Source organism: Balaenoptera borealis (assembly GCF_965194805.1).
Source record: "Balaenoptera borealis genome assembly, chromosome: 9".
Lineage (NCBI taxonomy): Eukaryota > Metazoa > Chordata > Mammalia > Artiodactyla > Balaenopteridae > Balaenoptera > Balaenoptera borealis.
The window spans coordinates 16,926,582-16,950,255 of NC_138873.1; the positions used below are offsets into that span (position 1 = coordinate 16,926,582).

The 23,674-nt window shown below is 41.9% G+C and overlaps 1 protein-coding gene across 5 annotated transcripts in view; it reads right to left on the bottom strand.

The window, feature by feature from the left end:
• Positions 1 to 23,674, bottom strand: part of UST (uronyl 2-sulfotransferase) — a 388,933-nt gene that overhangs the window by 266,847 nt on the left and 98,412 nt on the right. For all 5 annotated transcript variants that reach the window (XM_082405540.1, XM_082405539.1, XM_082405541.1 and 2 more), the window contains exon 2: positions 11,910 to 11,953. In XM_082405540.1, the coding sequence (XP_082261666.1) occupies positions 11,910 to 11,953 (44 nt within the window). The remainder of the gene's footprint in view (positions 1 to 11,909; positions 11,954 to 23,674) is intronic.

Below are 23,674 nucleotides of genomic sequence, written 5' to 3' on the forward strand. Positions count from 1 at the left end.
AAACAGCCCAAATCCCTTCGTGAACTCCTAAAATGAGCTTCCCTAAGAACCAGTGGACCCACTGGACTCACTGAGGGTCTTATATAAGCAAGATGTAAACTCTTATGTGTGTAGCCACTGAGATCTTGCACCACTCTAGCCTATCCTGATTAATACAGATTCCCAATCTGGAATTTTATCCTGTCAAACAATTAATCAAGGATACAATAAAGACATTTTCAGAAATGCAGTATTTCAGAAAATTTCCATCCCATGCACCTTTTCTCAGTAGGCTGAGGAAAGAGAAAGATATGCATGGAAAGCAGAATAATGGCCCTCCCACAGAGGATGTCCAAGTCCTAACCTGCAGAATTTGTGAATATGGTATCGTACATCACAAAAAGAGATCTTTGATGGGGAGATTATCCTGGATTAATCAAGTGGGCCCAATTTAATCACAAGGGTCCTTATGAGTGGAAGAGGGAGAGAAGAGAGACAGACTCGGAGATTTGAAGATGCTATACGGTTGGCTTTGAAGTTGAAGAAAGCAGCCATGAGCCAAAGAATGCGGGTGGTCTCTAGAAGCTGGAAAAGGCAAGGAAATGGATTCTCTCCTGGAGCTTCCAGAAGAGCCACGCCGACTCCTTGATTTTAGCCCAGCGAGACCCATTTCAGACTTCTGACCTCCAGAACTATAAGGTAATACATTTGCATTGTTTTAAGCCACTAAGTTTGTAGTAAGTTGTTATAGCAGCAACAGGAAACTAATACAACGTGGGATGCAGAAAGTGGGAGCAAACAGAAGAGAGTGAAGGGAGCTCCCAAGGCATATCTGAGTAGGAGGCTGAGCGCAACCAGCCCAGAGGGAACGGGCAAGAAGGCCCAGGAGAGACTTCAGCAGCTCAACATTGATAAAATACCTAATGTGTTTGGAGGCACTGAGAGGATATTTCCACAACTGGAGAAGAGTTTGAGAGAACTTGGGGATCACAGAAAAGCATGAAAATAAATGTACAAAACAAGACAATTACTTGTTACAAAGAAAACAAAAAGATGGACAGGAAAGGAAACCTTATCGTAATGGCTCAGCTGCCATTTTATTATTTACTAGTGTCAACAACAAAAACAGTGAGTACTGATTTAGGACTCACTAAATAACACACACCCAGTTTAGAGGATGGGGAATGAGAAGAGTGCTTGTGTGGTAGCAGGTGGGCGCCAGTGAAAGACCTAAATCCTTCTGTTCACAGAAGGATGTCAGTGGACAGTGCCTAAAGCTGGGGAAATCCAAGAGGAAGTAACATAAGCAAGTTATTCAAAGATATGAAAACTAGCACTAAAGACTCAGTTAAAAGAGTTTAAAGTATCAATAGTTGTTTCTCAAGAGCAGAAAGTAATGGGGAAGGGTGTAGTCAGGGTTCACTTTTTCACAATAAGCTAATGAGGCATTTGGTGCTTTAAACTCTGTGCATTATGTATGTGCAGAAGGTCACATACAAGGACTGGCAAACTATTTGCAACAAATGGTACATAAGACTTTAATATTCTTAATAGAGTCTAAAGACTGGACAGGATTTTGAAAAACTCTTCATTATGGTTTGCCTCTGAGTGGTGGCATTATGGGTGATTTTTTTTTCCTGCTACTCTATAATTTTCTGTACTTTGCAAATCAAAACAAAATAGGAGCATGTATAATTTTTAAAACAAAAAAACTAATCAGACGGTCAAGGAAGAAATAAAACAAACAAAAAGAATTAGGTAACTATACTGGGAACTGCTAAGATGATTAAGTTACTACAACTTTGAAAATCCCGAGGCCAACTCTTACCCTGCCAAAGAATGGCAGCGTGGGTTTTCTTAATTTACTAAAGCAATTTCTTGATTAAATATGCATTCCAACAACAATATGCAGTTTTGAAATTTCATGCTTCATTTAAAGCTTTTCCTTTTTGTTAAAGGCAGCCCAAATCCAACTACTAAGTCCATGATTGTAACCGGTGCTGGTTTGGATAAGGTTTGGAGAACATCTATCTTATCAACGATAACTGGCCTTTGGGCCTTGGGGAGTGTGGTGGGGGCAAATGCTAAAAGAACAATTACATAAACCACATATTTTTAAGCCTGTAGTTTTATGAAAAAAATTTTAATTAAAAAAAAAGAAGTGGAAGATGTGTTTAATAGCACTAAACATATGTGGAAGAAGAAATGGATTCATTATGTTCCTCTTGGGAAAAAAAGAACACATTACATGCTCATAAAATTGATAAATTTATAAGTACTGTCTCTGAACTTGGACACAGATCTCCATGGAAAGTTGAAATCTCAAGAGGCCACTAGCTGGGCCCAAGACTTCCACGTTAATGGTTGACAACTGTGATGAGTGCAAAGGAAGAGTGAAGCAAGAATACAGGTGACTTCAGGATAAGATTATGTAAGGCTGATTTTTCTTTAACCTTCTAAGCTATTGATTACCCATCTTAAACCAAATACCAAAGCGTGAAGTTCTTTATAGCACATGCTGAGCTCAGACACTCTTAAGAGTTATTCAAAAATAAAATACTCAAGTCATTAATTTTCCTATCATTTGCAATGATCAACAAAATGAGAGGGTGGAAGGGATGCCTTCAAGGTCATGCTCATCAGAGTGAAACTGATTCCTGACTCTCTGCCTCATTCTGTCCTGCTAGTTCTCTCTTTCTCTAAACCTAATATATTTACTATGAATCATTAAACACAAACCTATTACCCAGTGCAATTGATTTGCCCATAAAATGAAAAATCAGCTTCACTTCTGTAGTTTTTAAAAAGGACTTTGGGTAAGGTCAGGTGTGGACACAGAGAACAATATGCGCTTTAAGAAAAGCTGAATGGCAAGGGGATGGTAGAAGGCCTTGCCTGGTGTGCTAAACTAGCCCAGGGAATAAAAGAAGGGATAACCACAGGACCTGAAAGTTTCTGTAAGTTAAGAGATGGTATCTGGGATGCCAAATGACATGTAAGTAATTGCTTTTAAAAATCCAAAGAAAATAAGGTTGGGGGTTGGGAGTGAGGCTTACTCTACATTACAGCAAAGTGAGCTACCAGAATTTGTAAAAGGCCGCGTGAAGGAAACACCTATAGTACTAAGGACCCAGTGCTGGGAGCTCACCTGTGTCTGGCATCATGCTAAGTGCTTTCCATTTATCACATTTAAGCCGCACAGCTCTAAGAGGTGGATATAGCTATCTTCTTTTAGAGATAGAAAACTGAAGTTCAAAGAGGTGAAGTTTTTATTGTAGGGTAACTAGGCACATAGCTAGAATTTGAACTGAGGTCCGATTGCAAAATCCATGCTTCTCAGCCTCCTAGCCACCAAGAGTAAATATGAAAGTCAAAATGAAGAATCTGGCAAGTTAAAATAGTAACGTGTTTTAAATCTAAGGGGTGGGCACATTGGATGTATCAGGCATATATGTATTATTTGTCTCCCTAATTTTTTGTGTTTGGAATATTTCATAATTTAAGAATGACTCTAAAGAAACTTCATTGTTTCTGCCTTAGCTAAAAATAAGAAGATACAAACTTCTGGGAGAATGTCGATTTTTTTCCCAAAAGAAAACCAGATAACGGGGGGTCTTTAACCACATCCGATGCTATTTACAGCAGGACAAAAAAGGGGGGCCCTTTTCTCAGCAGCAGTGGCTCCAGCAATTGTGGGAATGGAAGCAGGCAGACAAGGCAAGCCCAGCACACAGCCCAATTCTGTGCCAGAGATTTATTTGCTTCTTGCAGGTCCTCGCAGACAAGAGGAAAGCAAGGTGGATGGCCATGCCTGTACCCTGAAAAATGGCTTTTGAGGTTTCGGGGGAAGAAAAACAAGAAATTACTGTTCCTCTTGAATCTCAGCTCTCCTTTTCCAAGTAAAAAGTGATTCTGACCAAAGGAGACACTGTAGATGCACATAAAGCTCAGCAATCCTGCCTTCAGGGAAAGGGGGAATTTTGGATGCAGAAACCCTCTCCAAGTTGGCCGATGTTTGGCCAAGACACCTGAAGGTAATTGTACTCCCAGTATCTTCCGGAAGTCGCTTACCTACTATGATTACCAGATATGTGGGTTTTCCTTTGTAGGCTCCAGGCGGGGAATGGAAAACATGGTTTCTTCAGTAGAGAACATTAAAACAGCTTCTTTCAGCAAATGTATCTCCAAGTTGAAAGGAGTTATTGAAAGGGAAAAAAACAAACCTAAACAAATATGCAGTCTTTCTTAGGGACTCAGTGGTAGTGGTGTTAAAGGGCAGCTGAGACATCCCCGATAGAAATAGGGACATATTTTTTGAAGTGCAACGGACTTCTGTACTGTTTTAGCTTCTTGCTCTCATAGCTCCCTGGTCCTGTGAAAATAGGAAGTTTCCTTTAAGTAACTTCCTAAAAGCATTATCGCTGAGATCCTTGCCAGAAAAAAATATGATGTAATATAAAATGATTTTTGAATATTAAAGAACACAATTTGAACAGTAGAAACAAATGTCAAATAGAAGAATTTGGGGAGAATATTGGGGATAATAAAATAGGTAAGGCATGGAAATTACAAAGAAAAAAATTAACGAAGTGAAGAAGGGATGTTGGGGGAAGATGTGAGTAGTACTGAATGTTGAAAAAAATACGAAAATGCACTTAAATTATCCCAATGAGAGACATCTAAGGATCGTTTTAATGTTTATTAAGTCAAACCAAATAATGCCTAACAGGGCATAATGCAATGCTATCCTGGTAACTGAAGATATTAAACTCAATGTAGAATTACTTTCTAGGGCTGCCATAACAGAGAATCACAAATTGGGTAGCTTAAGGCAACAGAAATTTATTCTCTCACTGTTCAGGAGGCCGTAAGTCTGAAATCGAGGTGTCAGTAGGGTGAATTCCTTCTTGGGGACTCACAGGGAGAATGTGTTCCCTGCCTCTCTCCTAGGTGCTGGTGGTTGCCAGCAATCATTGGTGTTCCTTGGCTTGTGACAGCATAACTCCAATCTGCCTCCAACGTCACATGGCATTCTCCCTGTGTGTCTCTGTCTCTGTGTCCAAATTTCCCTCTTCTTATAAGGACATCAGTCACATGGATTTAGGGCCCAATGTGACCTCATCTTCATTGCATCTGCAAAGAGCCTATTTCCAAAGAAGACTGCATGCACAGATTCTGGTGGTTTGGACTGCACCAGGTCTTTTGAGGGACCCAATTCAATTCATAACACCATTCAGAACTGAATTTGTCATTTGTCACTCCTTTCCTATTAGTCAAATTTTTCTACTATACAATTATGCCAACATGGTCTCCATCTCCTAGGCTGTCATTTTTTTAACTCTTTCCTGTTAAAGCCAAGCTCCTCAAAGCAGTTCATATCTCCATTTTCCACCCACCGCCCCTCAAATCCCAGAAACGAGGCCTGTCCCTCCTCACCCCATCCATACCAGACTCTTTGACTTGGTTCATTCATCTTACTCCATTTTCAGGACTCTCACTTGGAAGGAAGGTAAGGCAGAGCCTCCTGGGTTCACCCTTATCATAGCGACTAGCCACATACTTAATGTATTAGAGTGGGCCTGTTTGCTAGCCGGTCCTTCCCACTAGACTCTAAACTCCTTGAGGGCAGGGACTGTGCCTTCTGCAGCCTTATAGCCTCAGCGCCTAGCACAGAGCCCAACACAAATCTGGGGCATAGTAAACGCCTCAATGAATGAATGGTTGTCTGTATACGGTCATTTAGACTGAAGAATACATCCACCGCAGAATCATGTGCTCCCATAGTCTTTGACTCTTTGAAACCTTAAAATGCAACTAGATTATAAGGTATTAGATAGCAGGGGATTATTTTCAAGTTTTATCATGTCCTCCTGATCCCTAGCACAAAGTAGTCACTCATTAATTAATTGATACTAAAGGGAAATTAGCTTCTGGGGGGTGGGTAAGAAGGACTAACCTTTAATGAACAATTGTTCATATAAATGTCACCTCAATTAATATTACCACTTATTCATTTGGAGGTTTCCCAGCATAATAAATTGTAAACCCTCTTCTAATGAACCCCTTTAAAAACAGAATTTCGAATACTAAATTACCTAGCACATTACTTTATATACAAAAATAACATATAAGTATTATATGTCAAAATACATTTGCATACAAATGTAGACATCAGTAATATATCTTAACCCTCAGTATACCATCAGGATTCCCCGGACTCAATTTTAGTGTTTTAGGTTTTTTGGGGGTTTTTTGAGCAGTTCTAACCATTTGTATGGATTAATATTTCTTGACTTTATTCTTTCTTAGAGATGTTCCAAAGAGAATATACTTTTTTTAAAATATGGAGAATAAAACTCATCCTACCTTGTAATTACCATATAATAGGTCCATATAATATAATTATAATTATATAATAATAATAATATATAGTATGTAATATAATATAATTACCATGTAATAGGATCTACTAGCCTCTTTTAAAAATTTAAGATCCATTATGGAATCTTAATGATTTTATTTTTCCTATATCTTGAAATGCTTTGCTAGTTCATCATCTTAAAATAATTACCTACCAGTTATGCATTAATTACTCCCAACTATGTTTTAAAAAGACTAAAGTAACAGAAAAATGGAAGGATGATGGAATAGCTTAGAACTACACTGCTGTTCAGTGATGACGGAAATGTTTTATTCTGTGTCGTTCAATACAGTAGCACTAGTCGCATATGGCTACAAAGAATTTGATATGTGGTTAGGGCAACTGAAAAAGTGAATTTTTATTTTTTGAATTCTAATGAATTTAAATAGCTACATGAGCCTGATGGCTACTGTACTGAACAGTGCAGGCTTAGAGCGATTCATTAGGGAAATAAATTGTCACTGTTTCATCACTCTTCATATTTTATTGTGCTGCCTAAAGGGTTACATCATCTTTACAAAAGATATAGCAGAAGACTGGAGATACCATCTTTGTAGTTTGTTTTTAACTTTCTTTTTTTTTTTAATTTTATTTTTTATCTATTTATTTTTTGGCCATACCACGCGGGTTGCGGGATCTTAGTTCCCCGACCAGGGATTGAACCCGGGACCCCTGCAGTGGAAGCGTGGAGTCTTAACCACTGGCCGCCAGGGAATTCCCTGCTTTTAACTTTCATTGACCAGAGTGGAGATTCAGAATGTTTCATTCCTGCCTATAATGACAAAGAGAAGAAAATCGACGGAGGGAGAGGTTTCCCAGGCATTAGAAGAATCAGAGACAAATGCTTAGAGTCAGAGAGCAACACTCAAGACCCTGAGGATGATGATGAAATGAAATTAATCATGAAAGTGAAACCTCACACCATGAGTCTTGCAATGATGATATTCTAGATTAATTCTCTCAAACTCAAGAGTCTATGAGGGAACAATATTTTTTTCTAAGGACAAAAAGAAAATATGGAATTCCCATGCACTTAGTCGTCCAGGGGAAGGACTTCATCAAACATTATTTTGCGACAAGAACCTGGACCATCCCATTTTGCTAAATGAACGTGGGACAGTCTTCTTTCACCTTTGATGAGGTTTGTACACCAAAATTTACTCTGTATACAGTATGTAAATGAACAAATGCCGAAGGTGGGTATGTATAGAAAGATGATTAGAAAGAAAAAGATGAAAAAAAAATCTCTGGATTGATATTTTTAAAAAGTTAAAAAGGTCCATTGGACCCAACAGTAAATGGTGATGACTATTTTTTTTTCTGATATTATACTGAGACTTTGTGTACTGTACTAGTTAAGGTACCAGAGAACTTATATAAAAGGGTAAAACTCCAGAAATAAGGTAAAAACTTATTGTCTTTATATTAAATTAGTAATCTTGGAATGGTTAAAAGCGTGAACCTTGGAGCTACCTACACAGCCTTGGGCTGGGATCCCAAGTCCAGTTCTTAGTAGTGCATGACCTCTGGCAAGTTACCTGGCCTCTCTAAGATCCGGTTCCCTCATCTGTAAAATAATGGTTAAATAATTACTTCCTCTTCTATAGAGTTTTATAGACACTAAACTTCCATGGAAAGTGCTTAGCAGAGTGCTTGCCACATAGGAAACGGTAGACATCAGCGATGGATAGTGATTTTATTTTCCTTGAGTGGCTTAGACCAGCTCTCCTTACCTATCAGATCTGGGAACCCAACATACATGAAATAGTAACTGTATTCTATCTGCTACCTCCAGAATTTATCATTGCCGATGCCAGCAGCTCACATCAGGGACCTACGTCCTAGGCGAAGTGAAGCCAGGAAGGAGAAGACATCACCTCCAGAGGTCAGGCTGCTCTGGGGGGATGGACGGAACCACAGGCGATGCTGCAGAGGCCAGAGCACCTCAGGCTTTTCAGCCCAACTTTAATCTTCTCTTACACAGTGCTTCCCCACCACCACCACTGCACACACCCTGATTTTTAGATTGAGCAAGTATTACTTTAATAAACTCAAATTTACACAGAAAATAAGGAAATGATTAAAAATCGCCTGAAGTCTCACCATCCGGAGTAAACATCATTATCCTTCCAGGCTTTTCTCTGTACACACACATACATATGCACACAAGTTTTTAAGACGTAAGATCACACTATACTGCTGTTTCATGCCTGTTTTTGTACCCAAGGATATCTTTCTAATTCATTCAATAGAGATCTCCATGTCAGTCTCAGTAGGGTTCTAACCTTAAATCGCTAAATTTTGTGTACACACAAAGCGGTCGTAAAAAGTGGTCGACAAAAGAAAATATTAACATCCGCCTTTAAATAATGACTTAGATCAAAAACTGGGGTGAGCTGTGAGGTTAAAGTAGATTTGAAAAAACAAGTAAAAGTCAGAGGCATTTGGTTCTTTTTCATGAAAATACTGGAGAGAATGAAGACCTGGGCTCTGGATGTGCTGTGTGGCACACACCCCATTCCCTAAATGGCTGTTACTTGTGGAATGTGAAACTTGTGGAACTGAATCTTCTAATAAAATGAGAACTTGCCTGTAAACCTCAGTCCGTACATTTTCAGGGTTTAAAAACCTTATTTCATCTAGATCACAGCTCTTTCGATCTTGGCATCAAAAAGTTATTTCTGAGTGCTAAACAAATAGGAAAACTGTGGATCTGGACTCGGTCTTGCTTCCCACTGCCAGGCTGGGGGTTCACTCCGGAGGCCACACATGTGTGAGTCCTTATCCCCTGGGTGCCACCGTGTCCCTGAATACACCAGTGGTCTGTAGATTTACATAACCGAGGCTTCACCTCGGGGTACACTTAAGGGACCTTCATCTGGAATCCTGACCTGATCACTTCTGGGATTCGTTTCCACCCTGCCAGAAGTAATAAGCATGGATGAAAGATGTTAACATACTAATATTATTTTTACCCATTTTTATATTCTTCTTATTATTTTGGCTACTGCTTAGCAAGTTGAGTGTTTTTGCCACTCCACTCCTAGATAATGAAAACACAGTTATAGTGAAAGAATCTGTATTATATAAACTTCTGCTGGTTGAAAGAGATTATACTCACAATTTTAAAACTTGGACTGGAGCTTATAAAATGCGATTTATTCTGAAAACGGTCTAAAATGATCTGATATGACCTGACCATTTTTGTGTATCACGGGGAGCCTTAGTTGGGGGTGGGGAAGAGGGAGGGGTGAAGACCAGATTGCAGGGACGGGAGAATGCACAGCCAGGGAGAGCCCTGCAGGGGCCGGGGGAGAGAGCCCAGCAAACACAGAATCCAGGCACCAAGGATACTAGCAAAGAGGCAGACAGGATGGCCAACTTGGCAAGAGCAAGGCCCCCAGACAGGCTAAAGGTAGCCCCAGATGGGTCACCAAGGACTGAGTTCAAGAAGGCAAGTTTATGTAAAGTGGGCCTGGGTCTTCTGACCAGGTAAAACAACGTTTATCAAACCTGGAACCCAAAGTAATGGCCTGACAAGCCACTGAGGGAAACAGCTAATATATCCCACAAACAGAGCCCCCTAACCCCCTTCCCTGCAGAGCAGAGGGGGTGGGGGGGTTGACTTGGCCCTACTTAGGAAAGAAATGCTGTAAGTGGTGAAGGAGCCTAGCAGGCCATCCACAGCATTCTTCTTCCCCACCTCCACTTAGTTGCCTTCCTAGGCAGGTTACTGACCAAAGAAAATATGTTTTCACTACAAGAAAGGTTACAGTGGTGAGTCATCATTATTAATTAATAGCCTTTATGTAATAAGCCATGCCACTCTCTCTAGGCTATTAGCAGTCAAAGCAACACAGAAAATGTCCAGGAACCGGTTTTCTTTATATTCATGGCCTTTTAGAGCAGTGGATCTCAAATGCGGTCCCCAGACCTGCGGTATCAGCATCGCTTGGGAGCTTGTTAAAAATGCAGATTCTCAAGTCCCACCCTGGACCTACTGCATCAGACACTCAGGGGTCTGGGCCCAGCAATCCATGTTTTTAACAAGCCTCCAGGAAATCCTGGTGCAAGCTAAAGTTTGAGAATACTGGCCTAGTGGAAAGAACCTGGGATGGGAGCCAGGAGACCTGATTCAGATTACAGCTCTGGATTCCATGGTTCAGTTCAGTGAGAATTAATGAATAGTCACGATGTGCCTTTCTGTGTGTCGAGGCTAATGCAAGGATGTGAGGACACTGAGATGAGCTGGATGCAGTCCTTATCCGCAGATGGTGTCTAATCCTCTATATTCCTTTGTTTCTCCTGGGTAGGGGCCACCTCGTGGTTATTCTTGTTTTGCTTCATATTTGTATTCCTAGTGCCTGCAGCATCGCAGGCACTCAATACATACGCAGCGGGCCAAGTGGTAAACCATTCACCACGGTGACAAACACCACTGTACCATTCATCAATAATCTTAGTGCTATTCCAGTCTCGTTAACACTATCCACCGTTTATTTAATGCTTATCACGTGCCGGGTGCTGAGTGCTTGTCATGTATCAGCTCGTTCGATCTTTTTACATGTCCTGTACTGTGGGTCATATTTTTAACCCCACCTTGCACATCAAAAAATTGAGGCTTGAAATATTAAGTAATTTGTCTAATGTCATATATTGATAGTGGCAGAGCCCGAGATGAACCCAGAAATACCTTATTCCAAAGCTCATGGTCTTAAGTGTGGTGGAGTTCTTCTTCAAATCCCACAAATGCAAAAGCCAACTTGAGGGTAAATTTCCAACCTCTAAGGTTACTGGCTGATTATCTTTTCACTATGTACTTACAACCGCACTTTGCAGGCATCACCTTAAGTGGTCAAAGAGTGTCTGTATTTTTCCTCATTTTTCAGTAGATTGATATTTGGTTTTCATTGCACTCAAGAAAGTAGAGAGCGGCGGGGGGAACTCCACTAATACTTCACTGGACTGTTCTGACCCTTAAAAGTCAGACCAAAATTGCTGCTAAGAACAAAAGTGATGGTACAGGCCAGGCCACGGCAGACTTGCAAGGGCACTGGCAGAGAAGGCCGGTTCCAGAGGGCTGAGCCTTGCGTGGAGTATCCCAAGTAAGGCAGGCCATGGAGAAAGGGGCAGAGGTTAGGCTAGCCCAAAGCATGAAGACGTGAGGAGGCTGGGCTGTGGACATCACGTCACAGTCCGACATGGAGAGTAAAGGCAAAGAAGGCAGCAAACAGGAGAAGCAACCAAAAGTCTGAAGTCAGCTTGAGGCTCCAGTGCCTGGTATAGCTTCAGCTCCTGATGAAATGATGTCTCTTGCTCCCTCACCATTTAGGCTATCTTTGTGTGCTTCCTTTTTCCACCCACTATTAGTCAAAGATTAACTTGACATCTGCTACCTACTATTTTCTTGTGAACAGTTCAGGGCTCAGAAGGATCTGGTTGGGGTTATTGAAGGCGGTAGGTACTGAGAAAAGGAAAAGGGGATTTATACCACAAGCAAAGGTCTTACCTTACTAGGAGGGGGTCCATGGTCATCTAAGTAAGTGGAATTTCCTAGGAAAAAAGAAGAAAACGTTGATGAATTAATAGTCTTAAACCCCAAATGAATTTAGTGCAAAGTCATTGAAAATAAGTACTCTAGATATATTTCTATTCAGACAAAAGCCCCAAAGGAAAATGGGTAATTAATCTCCAGTTTGGTGGGACTTTGTTGATACTACCAGGCTTGGTTAACAGTTTCAGCAGTTACAAACAGTCTACCCATGTGGGTACGTATGCACACGGACATACACATGCAGAAACATGCACCATCATTCTCCACCCAATATCTGTTGAGTTTACTTTAGACCAGTGGTTCTCAAACTTCAGCGTGCATCAGAATTACCTGCAGAGCTTGCTAAAACACAGACTGCCCGGCCCTGAGGTTCTGATTCAGTAGCTCTGAGAATTTGCATTTCTACCAAGCTCCCAAATGATGCAGATGCTATGGGTCCTGAAACCGCACTTTGAGAACCACTGCATTGTTTCTCCACTTTGTCTTGATTGTCAATTTCCCTTCATCTTTTCAGTCTAGCTTGCTTCCGAAGCTTGATTTGTCTTCCCTAATAGCCACTTAGTGGCATGTGTGTTTTCAGAGTGCGTGGTTATTGTTTCCTGATGAATAAAGACTCGGGGTGGGGGGGGGGGATTCTGACCGGAACTAAAGCTTATTGAATTCCTTCTCTGCTAAGTGTTTTACAGGTATTTATTCACTTAATTCACATATCAGAGGTCAGTTAGAATTACCCCCATTTACAAAGAAGAGAACAGAGGCCTGGAGAAATCCAGTAGTTTGCTGGCAGTCACACAGCTGTTAAGCTGCAGAGAGGAGGGAAGACTGGTTTTTCCAGAAGGTGCTCGGGCATCTGCTCATCTGAAAAGCCCACCTGGAGTGTTGCCATCTCCAGCTTTCGTGCAGCCTGGGCGCCAGCAACATTACCAGCTGGCCACACGTTTTGAGTTTGATCGTGTAGGGGATACAATGATGTGGTGAGTTTAGGGGAAAGTGAAGATGACCAGACTTTCTAACAGAGCAAAATGTGGGAAATATTGAAAGCAAAAGGAGGTTTACAGAAGACAGTAGATTAGGGAATAAGGTCAATGAAAGGTGCTTTTTCGGGAGAGAGCAAAGTAACTTAAGAAACAGGAATAAAAAAGGGAAGCAGAGTTTAAGCCAGGGACAGTTCAAGTGGGGAAACTTATCCAAACGTAATAAATAAGTGGATTTTGGCTTACAGATTTTTTTTCCATACTGAGGCCTCATCCAACCCCTTTTTCTTCATAGTCTTCTCATTTATCACCCACATGATGTGCGCAATGACTGTACTCTGGCTGTCTGTGTAAGGCAGAGGGAAAATGGGGTCCAATTTTCATGTACAAGACACTCACACACAGACACCTGGAATGCTCGTGATTGGGTTATTTTCAGTAACCTATGAAATGTGAACATGATGAACAATTTGTAGTTCTTAATTATTGTGCTGCACTCCACTGGGAACACACATGAATAGGAAGTCGATCTATAACTGACTTGGTAAAGAGGACGTGCGGTAAAGAATTCAGAAAAATGGTTGCCTAAGTCTAGAGAAATCCTCAGAATGAATTCCACCATAATGCAGTCAGGATAGCTGCAGAGGGTCCTGTCTGCTCATCGTGTGAACGTGTCTTCCCCAGGAGGGATGCGAGAAATCCCAACACACTCCAGCATGTTCTCCAGGTATTCATCCCAGGAATCAAAGGGAGCTCAAACAACTAAATGTTTCTAAAATAGTAAAAGTTTCCATAAACCAAAGTTCCCAGGAACTCCTTAAAAGGAATGATTTCAATGCCTGACTGCTATCTCAAACTCCAGACATGGGTATCCCCTGACTCCTTAGCACCTCAGCTTGGATGCTTGGATGTCTGCAGGCATCTCACACCTCACCGTCCAAACAGAACTCTTTATCTGCTCCTAGTCCACCCCCCAAATCGCTGTCTCTCCTGTCTTCTTCATCAGGTTACACAACACATCCCTTCCCCGACAGGCTCCAAAGCCCAAGAGTCACCCTTGATCCATCCCTTTCCCTTACCCCATCCGTACCAACCCATTTGCAAGTCCTGTTGGCTCAGCCTTCAAGATATTACTCAAATCAGACCGCTTCTCACCAACCCCTCCGGGCCAACTGCGAGAGCCCTCTCTTCGCTGATCGCCAATTTTCTCCCCTACCACACAGCAACCAGAGAGATCTTTTAACCTTATTAATCTGGCCATGTTGGCCCTCTGCTTAAAATCTATTTCTCTAAGAACAAAATAATCAGTTCCTTACCATGGTCTCTAACCCTACATGACTCAGGCCCCGCCTCCTGCCACACCTGACACCAGCACAACAGTCCTCTCTCTGCTCCAGAACACAGAGACCTGTTGTCAGTTAGGGACCTTTTGAATGGGTTCTTTCCTCTACCAGAAAAAGCTCTTTCCCAACCCCTTCACTCAGGCTCAGGTCAAATGCCCCTGCTTTCTCAGCTCTTCCTTCCTTCTCTCTCTCCCTTCCTCCCTCCATCCCTCCCTCCCTCATCCTAAGACATCACTTCTTTCTGCACAAAGAAAGGACCAGTGCTGACCAGCGTTGGCACTTGTGCCATAGACCCCATTGTTACTGCCACCAGCAGATCCCTGAGCTCCCATCCACAGCTGTGTTCCTGCGGTTTATTAGAACACAGAGGCTGTAAGGGCCTCGCACTTGTAGCAGAGGCACGAAAAGGAAAAAGAAAAGCTACACAAATAAAAAATATTTCTTTAGCTGGAGACGGCAAGTTTTTATTCTCCTAGGGTATAACTGTGTTATTTTTTGGTGTTTAGGTAGAGCTTTTCATCCTAGGATCTTACACTTTCCGAGTGCAAAATAAACGAGATGATTGTCAGGATTTTCAAACCTGAAGTTGGTAACCTGTGGGCTGTGGAGATCAAAGGATGAGCGCTCTTATCAAAAGGAGCTTCCCCAAACAGGCTCCCAGGCATCAAAGAGGCTTCTTGCTGCACCGTCTTAGGGAGGATTCTATAGAAGGTGTCCAGTGGTGGGGAAGCGAGATCAGACCCCAGCCCTTGGAGCCTTTGAGCTTAGAGCTCACAATGCAAATTCGAAACAAAAAGGCGGAGGAGGGCTGACGAGGGTCTGGGGTCAGGACAGAAGACAAATGCTTACCTGCCACCCCTCTCCACTGCCCTGCGAATGTCCACTTTTGATACCTCAGTCTCCGATCCCTGTAATTTTTGGAGGCCTGGAGGGGTATATCATTTCATTTCTTTCCAGAAATTAACCTACACCTTTAGAGCTCTGATTTCAGCCTCCTCTTCGTGTCCCAAGTCCTTCCTTTGGGGATCAAGGATTACAGTATCTTGTCAAGTTAGAAGAAAAAAGAAAGGCATACACCCCATATGGGTCCACTCCTACCATCAGTCAAACTTTCAGAAGGGCCTGTCTCCAAACTGCCAAGAAATCACTAGCTCCGGCTGGCATGGAGATAAACCTCTTACAGAACGTCAGGCTTGTGGAATATGCTTAGGTGGGTGCATTTGCTTAGGTGGGTGCAGGAGGTGGGGTGGTTACTGATTTGAAGCCACACTCCAGCCCTCTGAGCTCTCTGCACTTGGTCTATATCCTGATGGTGGTAGTGGTTACATGGCTCTATCCATGGGTTAAAACTGATCGAGTTATACACCAAAACCACCACCAACAAAAGACTCGTGGTTTAATGGTTTTAAAAATGCCCTCCCTAGAAGGCAAGTGATCTCAGACTAAATTATAACACATTCTAAATCTCACCCTGCCCACCTAGCTCTTCCTGGTGGAGACCTCCCAGCGAGGCTGTTAATATAACATGAAAGATCATATGTGAATGTGCAAAGATGTTAAGTCCAAGCACATAGGAGTTACTGTCTGTGCACTTACTAGAGCAATGATATGAGAAACCAGATATAGTGTACATAGATGAACAGGTTAAGTCTCACTTTCATAGCAGAGCATATCCACAAGAAATGTCATTTCACTCTGAATAAATTGCTTTACCTCCTCAAAGTTCCCCGTATACATATCTGCAGAAATGAAATAAGCTCATAGGTCACTGTAAGGAGGACATGAGGGTAATCTCATTCTATGAAACGTGCCTAGAACAATACCTGTACATACTAAGCACCTAGTGAGTTGCAGCAGTACGAGCTGTCCTGAGTAGCGGCAGCAGTGCAAGGCCGCCCCTTCGCTGCCTCTCCATCCTCCCAGCTCAGTAGTCTTCCACCCCCACTGCCCGTTCCACTGCCTGCAATAATTTTTAAGGAATGTGGATGCCAGGCGCCAGCCTTAGCTATTCCGATTCAATTATTCGGGGACAAGTCATTTGACAATCGGTATTTTCTCAAGTCCTTCAGGTAATTCTAATGTCTGGCCAAGGCTGAGAATCACTGAGCTAAAAAAACACAGATTAAATGTCTTAATTCAGGCTGAATCTCATTTTCCAGAAATAAAAAGTAACAGATCTTATTCAGGCAGATCTTAATCAGAGGTCACCTCCATCATTTCTGGTGAGAGATTATACAACATGAGTTTCCCGTCAAAGGAGAACGCTGACGATCACAGGAGGACCCACCTGGCTCCAGGTAGCACCTGCTCCAGGGGGCCGGGCCGGCTCTAGGCACAGAGATTACACTTCAAACCACATGGGCTGCCCAGACCTTTCTGGGACTCCACAGATCTTTTGAAGAATAATTTTCTGAGCTTACACTTTCAGAACATATTTGTTCCTGCACAAATATGTTCCTGTTCACATATATTGTTCTGCTGATCCTCCTGTTTCATGGTAAAAAAGGAGATAAACGCATAATTCTCCCTCTGCCCAGAGCCTCTCCAGACCCCACTTGACTTAACAAATAGGGGGTGTTCCATCGGTCTGAGAGACACCCATGTTTGTTCCCCACACACACCTTGAGGGACCACAAAGACCTAAAAGGAAAAAGCCTCTAGAAAATCTGAAGCACAGACACTGGCTGGTCCAAGCCCACTGAGGCTACCTGTTTTTCCAGGCTGGGGGCCTGGAGTGAAGCGGAGGTGAGGGGACCTGGCCGACACAGAGGAGCCCACTGCCACGCCCATGTGAATCCAACAGAGACCGACACAGCCAGATAAAGAAGAAACTGCCGGAAGCACTGACATGAAAGCACTGATACTGAAGGACTACTGAATAGAGTTATCAATGTGCCCTGTACTTTAAGTAGCAATAGTCACTCTTATGTAAGAGAAAGAGTCGAAAGGAGCCCCAGGGGAATCATTTAATGGGTTCAGGAAGACACTGCTAATAGAAGTGACCATCACTGGTAACAGGGACAGAAGCCCAGGGGTGGCCGAGGGATTACTGTAGGAGCCAGAACAAAGAGACCTGGGTTCAAATGTCAGTTCTACCCCTTACTGGTTGAGTGACCTTGGAAATATCACTAAATTTCCCTGAGGCTTAATCTCCCCATTTGCAACTGAGGACATTAATAATAGCACCTAAGTAATAGGGTTGTTATGAAAATGAAACGAGACATGTATAAAGCACTTAGCATAGTGCCCGCCTGGCACATATTAAGCCCTCAGTGAGTGGTAGCTACTTCCTCATCTTATATTACCCAATTGTATCCTTCATATTCAAGTTTGTAATATTATTTACTATTGAGGAAATCAAAGAGAATCCTCAGGCCAGGGGAATAGTTTATCGTATCAAGAATGAATATTACTATAAAATAACTATTTGATATTTTCTATTACTTTCCAATACTGGCTTGATATGTCCTCCAAAACATACAAAAATTCTTTCCCAATTGTCTGAAGTACCTTTAGCAATGCGCAAATGAACTTATGGACCCCTCAGGGGATGTAATTTATTCTTGACTCTAAGTCGTGCATTAGCAGATCTATTTTTGTCTGAATTGGTCCCTGAAGAATAAAGCTGTTTTACTTCGAATTCCTCTTATAGAAACCATAACATGCATTAGTGTCAATGTCAAAAAAAGCCGCCTCTACGCTGTCAATTTTGATCAAACACCAGCAATTCTCTTCAGAGTCTTTCTTCCAGGGGCCCTTTTAAAATCATAATCATAAGCAACTGAAATCCTTTCTTTTTTTATTCAGAAGCGGGCATTTCACCCAGGATTTTGGTTACCTGCAGCACAGTCATGTGGCTGCATCTCCCCACTAGAGTCCGGGCCTCTGATGAGACACTGTTAATGAAGGAGGCTGGGAGGCAGCGCTGCAGCCCCAGCTCGGTCCTTGCCAAACAATTATGCTAATGCCACACTTTCCACCGTTAACCATGGGTTACGTTTCCCTAAGAGGCAGCTGTCAGCACACACCAGCCATGGTTAACAATGAGGAGTTTGTGCACTGAGTAAACATCTCTAAGAGCTCCATTTCTTATAATTAACGTAGCCCCAAAGACACTGTAATGGAGGCGAACTGCTTGCACAAATTTATTTAAGCTTTAGTAAAATTATTTTCCACTAAATTAAAACAAATGGTTTTGTTAACTATCAATACTTAAATATATTTACAAAAATACGTTTAAAAAAATCTTGAATCTTCTACCCAACCAGTTAACAAAGGCGAAAATAGCCTGAAAAAATTTTCTTGAGCCTAAATGATAAAAATGAGCATTCCAGACTATGAAAAAAAATCCAAATTGTTATCAATTATGATTTAGAAAGTGTCTTCCATTTCTACTTAATTTTAAAAGCAAATTAAGGCTTTTCTCTGTGTATTTCAGGCTCAAAACCACTGCCTTGCTTTTTAATACCTCGCTTTTTTTCCCATTAAATCTGAATATACATTATAGGATGTCGAGGGTATATTTGTAGAAGGAAATTAGTTTTGAAATCAAATGATCAGTGCAATACTGCTATAATAACAACCTGAATATAAATATGAATTATTGCCAAATTAGCTCAGGAATTCATCGCAATTGTATTATATGATCTTATGCAGGTAGGAATAAAGTATCAAAGCGAGATGGAATCACTTAGGTTTCTGTTTCACTCCATTAGATTTTCCTCCCAAAGTAATTACTACAGTCAACTGATCCCACCTTTGCGACTCTAATACACCCATTAACAGAGCAGCCCCAGCCCAAGGCTGCACACCCCAAGGCTCTAACCCGAGCCCGATAATCTTCTTCTTCTATTAGGACCTAGCCACCATGAGGATGGACACTTTCCAACAGATGTTTACTGCATGAAGCACCCCTAAATGTAGTGGGAAATGTAGTGGAAGATGGGCAGGACGAAGATGACTAAGAATCTACGCTGGGAGAAACAAAACAAGGCCAAAAAAACCCGTACCTTCCTTATCATCGTCGATGGTTCACATCAATGCTGATCTAAGCTCTGTGCTAAGCACTCGACAGACCTCATCTCATTGCGTTCCTACGACAACCTCTGAGACAGGACTTCTATTATCCCCATTTTACAGCAGAGGACGCTGAGGCTGGGGGAGGTGAAGTGATCCGTACCACCTCGTACAGCTCATCAGCAGGCGCTCCTGGATCTGAGTCCAGCTGCCTGACTCTGAAGCCCTTTTGCTCACCACACACTCCCTGCCTCGCTCAGAGATTTCAGTCTGGGAGCCCCAGGTGCTTTGAGATACTGAGCCTGTTAGCTCTCAGGGCTCCTCAGGCTGATCAGTCCGGGGCTACGCAGGGATGAAGCGGAGAGGGGTCTGAGCTCTCTGAGCAACATCCGGGCAGGATACTCACTAGTTCACCCATCAAATACCTCTCGAGTGCTTCCTCTGTGCCGGGCACTGTACATGGGGATATAGGCATGAGTCAAAAGATATGATCCCTGTCTGTCTTAGTCAGTTCAGGCTGCTATAACAAATTACCATAGACTGGGTGGCTTAAACAACAAACACTTATCTCTGACAGTTCTGGAGGCCGGAAGTCCAAGATCAGGGTCCATCATGGTCCAGTTTTCCTCCTAACTTGCACACGGCTGTGGTCTTGCTGTGTCCTCACACGGTGGAGAAAGACATTTCTGGTCTCTTCCTCTTCTAATTAGGACACTAATGCCATCATGGGGGCCCCATCTTCATTACCTCACCTAAACCTGATACCACATGAAGTCCCCACCTCCAAATGTCATCAAATTAGGGGTAGGGCTTCTATATGTAGATTTTAGGAGTGTATAAACAGTCCATAGCACTAGCCCTCTGAAGTCTGCAATAAAAATGGATGACAGACATTAAACAAATGAATATAAAATAAGTATTCAGTTGTGTTTGTGATGAGTCTTCTAAGGAGTAAAGTACAGGGTGGTATGAGAAGGAACAACAGAGGCTCCTTAACTCAAGGAGGAGAAAGAGTAGGTCAAAGAGGATGGTGAGTCTAAATTAAGGATGTCCTGTGACCTTGAAATCAAGATCTGAAGATAAAGTCTCATTTAAGAAGCAAAGGGAAGTTTGTGCAAAGATTCCAAGGGCTTTGGGGCGCATCGGAAATGAGCTTATGTGTGTCTGGAGCTCTCATATTCTCATGCATCTTCTCAGCAGCCCACACCCCCATCAACCCTGGGAGGTCAGCAGGACAGAGTGAGTGAGGGTCCCTTTCCACAGGGAAGATCTGAGCCCAAGGTCACACATCTGGAGGTGTCAGAGCTGGACTTGAACTTGGGTTCAAGCTCATAGGAACCCCAGTCCACACTTCCTTAGGGCTCTATGCAAGGTGGGGCAGTGGGCAGATGGGAGAGTTTCCTGCGGCCACCGTGTGTGCAAAAACGACACCACTGTGAGCCTGGAGGAAGGTTGAACCCAGAATCCAGAAGGAAGAACTCTGTGAGGTCTAAGTAGGAAAACACCATGGGACAGTCATTAGCGGGCCTTGGTGATGTCCTATGAATGAGATAATTCTTGCTGAGTTATGGATCACTACTTTCTGAAAGATTGGTGTCAAAGCATACATATTATTTAATGGATAAAAAAAAATTATGTTTCTAGTTCTGCCTGCTGCTTGATGGGTTTCTGGGCCATGGCCTGAGGCCACTGGTAAATGAGCATCTGTGTCCTCTATATTCTAAATGAAACAGTCATATGTTTGACAGAGAATTACTTGTCACTTGCCAATTCTTTTCATGCTGTAGGGAAATTAGTATGAAAGAGCATTCTACGGGGTGTTTCAAATAAACTGCACTAAAATGATATGCATACAAACAAGAGATTTGAAGAGTTGCTCATAAATGCTGTTTGGATGAAATGGATTTCATGGTGAAGTCAGTCTTATACAGATGTTGTAGTGCAGACAGAACTATCCCATCTGGGATTATACTTTCATATGAACGTTCAAGTAACACAAGGAAGAGATCATAGTTTCTTGTTTATTAGGTCTTCAAATATAAAAGAGGATTTTTAATAGAGCAGCAGAAATTATTGATGTCATTCGGAACAGTAATCCTCCCCAAATTAACTAGCAATCGAAATTATGAGCCTGGCGGTGTCTATTTAAAAAGAGTAGGTTTCAATAAATTCAACATTGCTCCCTTTTCTATCATCTCTCTAGTTCTATTTTGTATCAGATTTAATAGGATTTAGGTGAGATTTTGTGGTTCATGGAACTATAATATTGGAAGATAAAAGAGGGGTCTTATACCACCATATGTTACTCTGTAGGCACAGATAAACACCCCTCCCCCAAAATAGAAAAGGACAAACAAATAAGTGCCTAAAAATCAGATGTTCTTTGCCAAAGAAGAGCTGAAGTACAGAATGCAGGAGAAAGGATGTGGGCTTTGCAGCAAATCAGTCCAAGGTGGCAATCCACTTATTGAATGTGACCTTGGGCTAGGTCTTGAAGTTCCTGGGTTTTAGTTTCCCCACAGGAAAAGCAGGGAGAATAAAACTTACCTGATAGGACTGGGGGGATTAGAATTACATTTATAAACTGCCTGGCATGCATACAATAAAGTGTAGCTCTGATGATTATATTTAAAATAGAGCTAATTTAAAGACACGGTGCGTTAAATAAAACCTCTTCCAAGTAATCACATACATAAACATCAGTCCCAGCACTGAAATATGCATCTCTCATTATGCACTAGAATGGCCTGTCACGGTCTTCCTCCACAATTTCCAGGATTTATGATGGGAGGTTATACCTGGGCATGAATGAAATGTAATTTTTAAAAACCTGGCAGAATTTGGCTATTCATATGGTTGTATTATTATTCGGAAAGATAAAGTATACTGGAGGTCATAAATACTCTCTAGCACATAGTAGATTGGTTTCTTTTCTAGCAATGTCTTAATCCTGCCTTTCAACAAAATGAGTTGGGGAGGTGTGCTTTCTTACACTCAGCAAGAGGAGTCTTTCTTAAAAGCCTGGCTACCTTGAATTCATCATAGATCTGGAAATATTAATGGTCTTTCAAAGTTACAGTGAGTCACTCACTTCTCTGAACCACTGAAGGACTGAGTCTGAGGGTGGAGACAGATATAGAACTTGGGAGCAAAGACCAGCATGAGCTCTGCTGGAAGAAAATTGGAGTCCTTCTTTCCAGCAAAACAAACAGCTAGTTTCCTGGGTTTCATGCTCATGAATTCCAAATATACGCAAACCTACTTAATATTGATTTGCTTATTGGAAAAATACTTCTTAACAAAAAGTTTTCCCCAAGAGCACAAAGCATCAATAAGATGAATGCACGCCCACCCAAAGTAACTTAACTGTATGGTGCAAAGGGAGCCTCTGCTCATCAAGACAGAAATTTCAGTCTGAAGAGTCGTCTGAAGTGGAATGGGGCCTCAGAGCAGCACACTCCCAGAGGCATTGCTGAAGCCATGCTGACCAGACCCTGCCTGGCATCAAGGACAGGATGCCTTCGCTGGATGGAAGGAGGTGCGTGGTGACCTCTCGACCTTCCTTCCGATTCTCAGATTCCCCGAAGACCCCTTACGGCGATGAGCAAATGAAACTGCTCATCTTTCAAAAATCACCTTCTTTATCATGTAGATTTCAATCATTCGTGTAAGTGTGAGTAATATCAAGAACAGAGATATCAATGATATCAAGAAGACATTTTAACATGGGCACGACTCTTTCTAGCACAGAATTTGACATATGGCTTTTTCAAATATATATACATATTTGAAACTTCAATATATATACTGAACTTCAATCCTGCAAAAGAAAGGTAGGAATGGAAGGGAAAGCTGGTGAACGAAAAATGTGTTTTTCTTTTAGGAACAACTTTATGCCAGGCAGATGACAGAAGTATCACAGATTTTTCTCTGTTGTGAATGCCAGACAGACATGTCCTGATTTACGCCCACCGAAGTGGTAGGAACTGGGGCTGCATGAGGATGAGACAATCTAATTTCAAGACAAAGGATTGAAGTTAGAGTTGAGTATGGGAGAACTGAAAAGTTCTTGTTAAGGATTTTGTAGCTAAGGTTTTACAAGAGAAGCCGTAGGCCAGGCAACAATAAGAACAAGACTCTGGTTTGTCTAGAGGCCTTGAACACTTCAGACTCAAGCGAGGCCATTACAAAGATTAAATTAAAAAATCATGCTCTTTGAGAGCTGTGAAAAGATAAATCATAGGAGGGTATGTGAATGCTTTTATACGTAACTGAGAATAATTGAAGAAATCACTCAGCAATGGAGAAAATATATTTCATGACAGTGCAAAGAGGCACCGGAACAAAAATAACTTGTAAGGATTATAAAAATAATAATGTAGGGTTA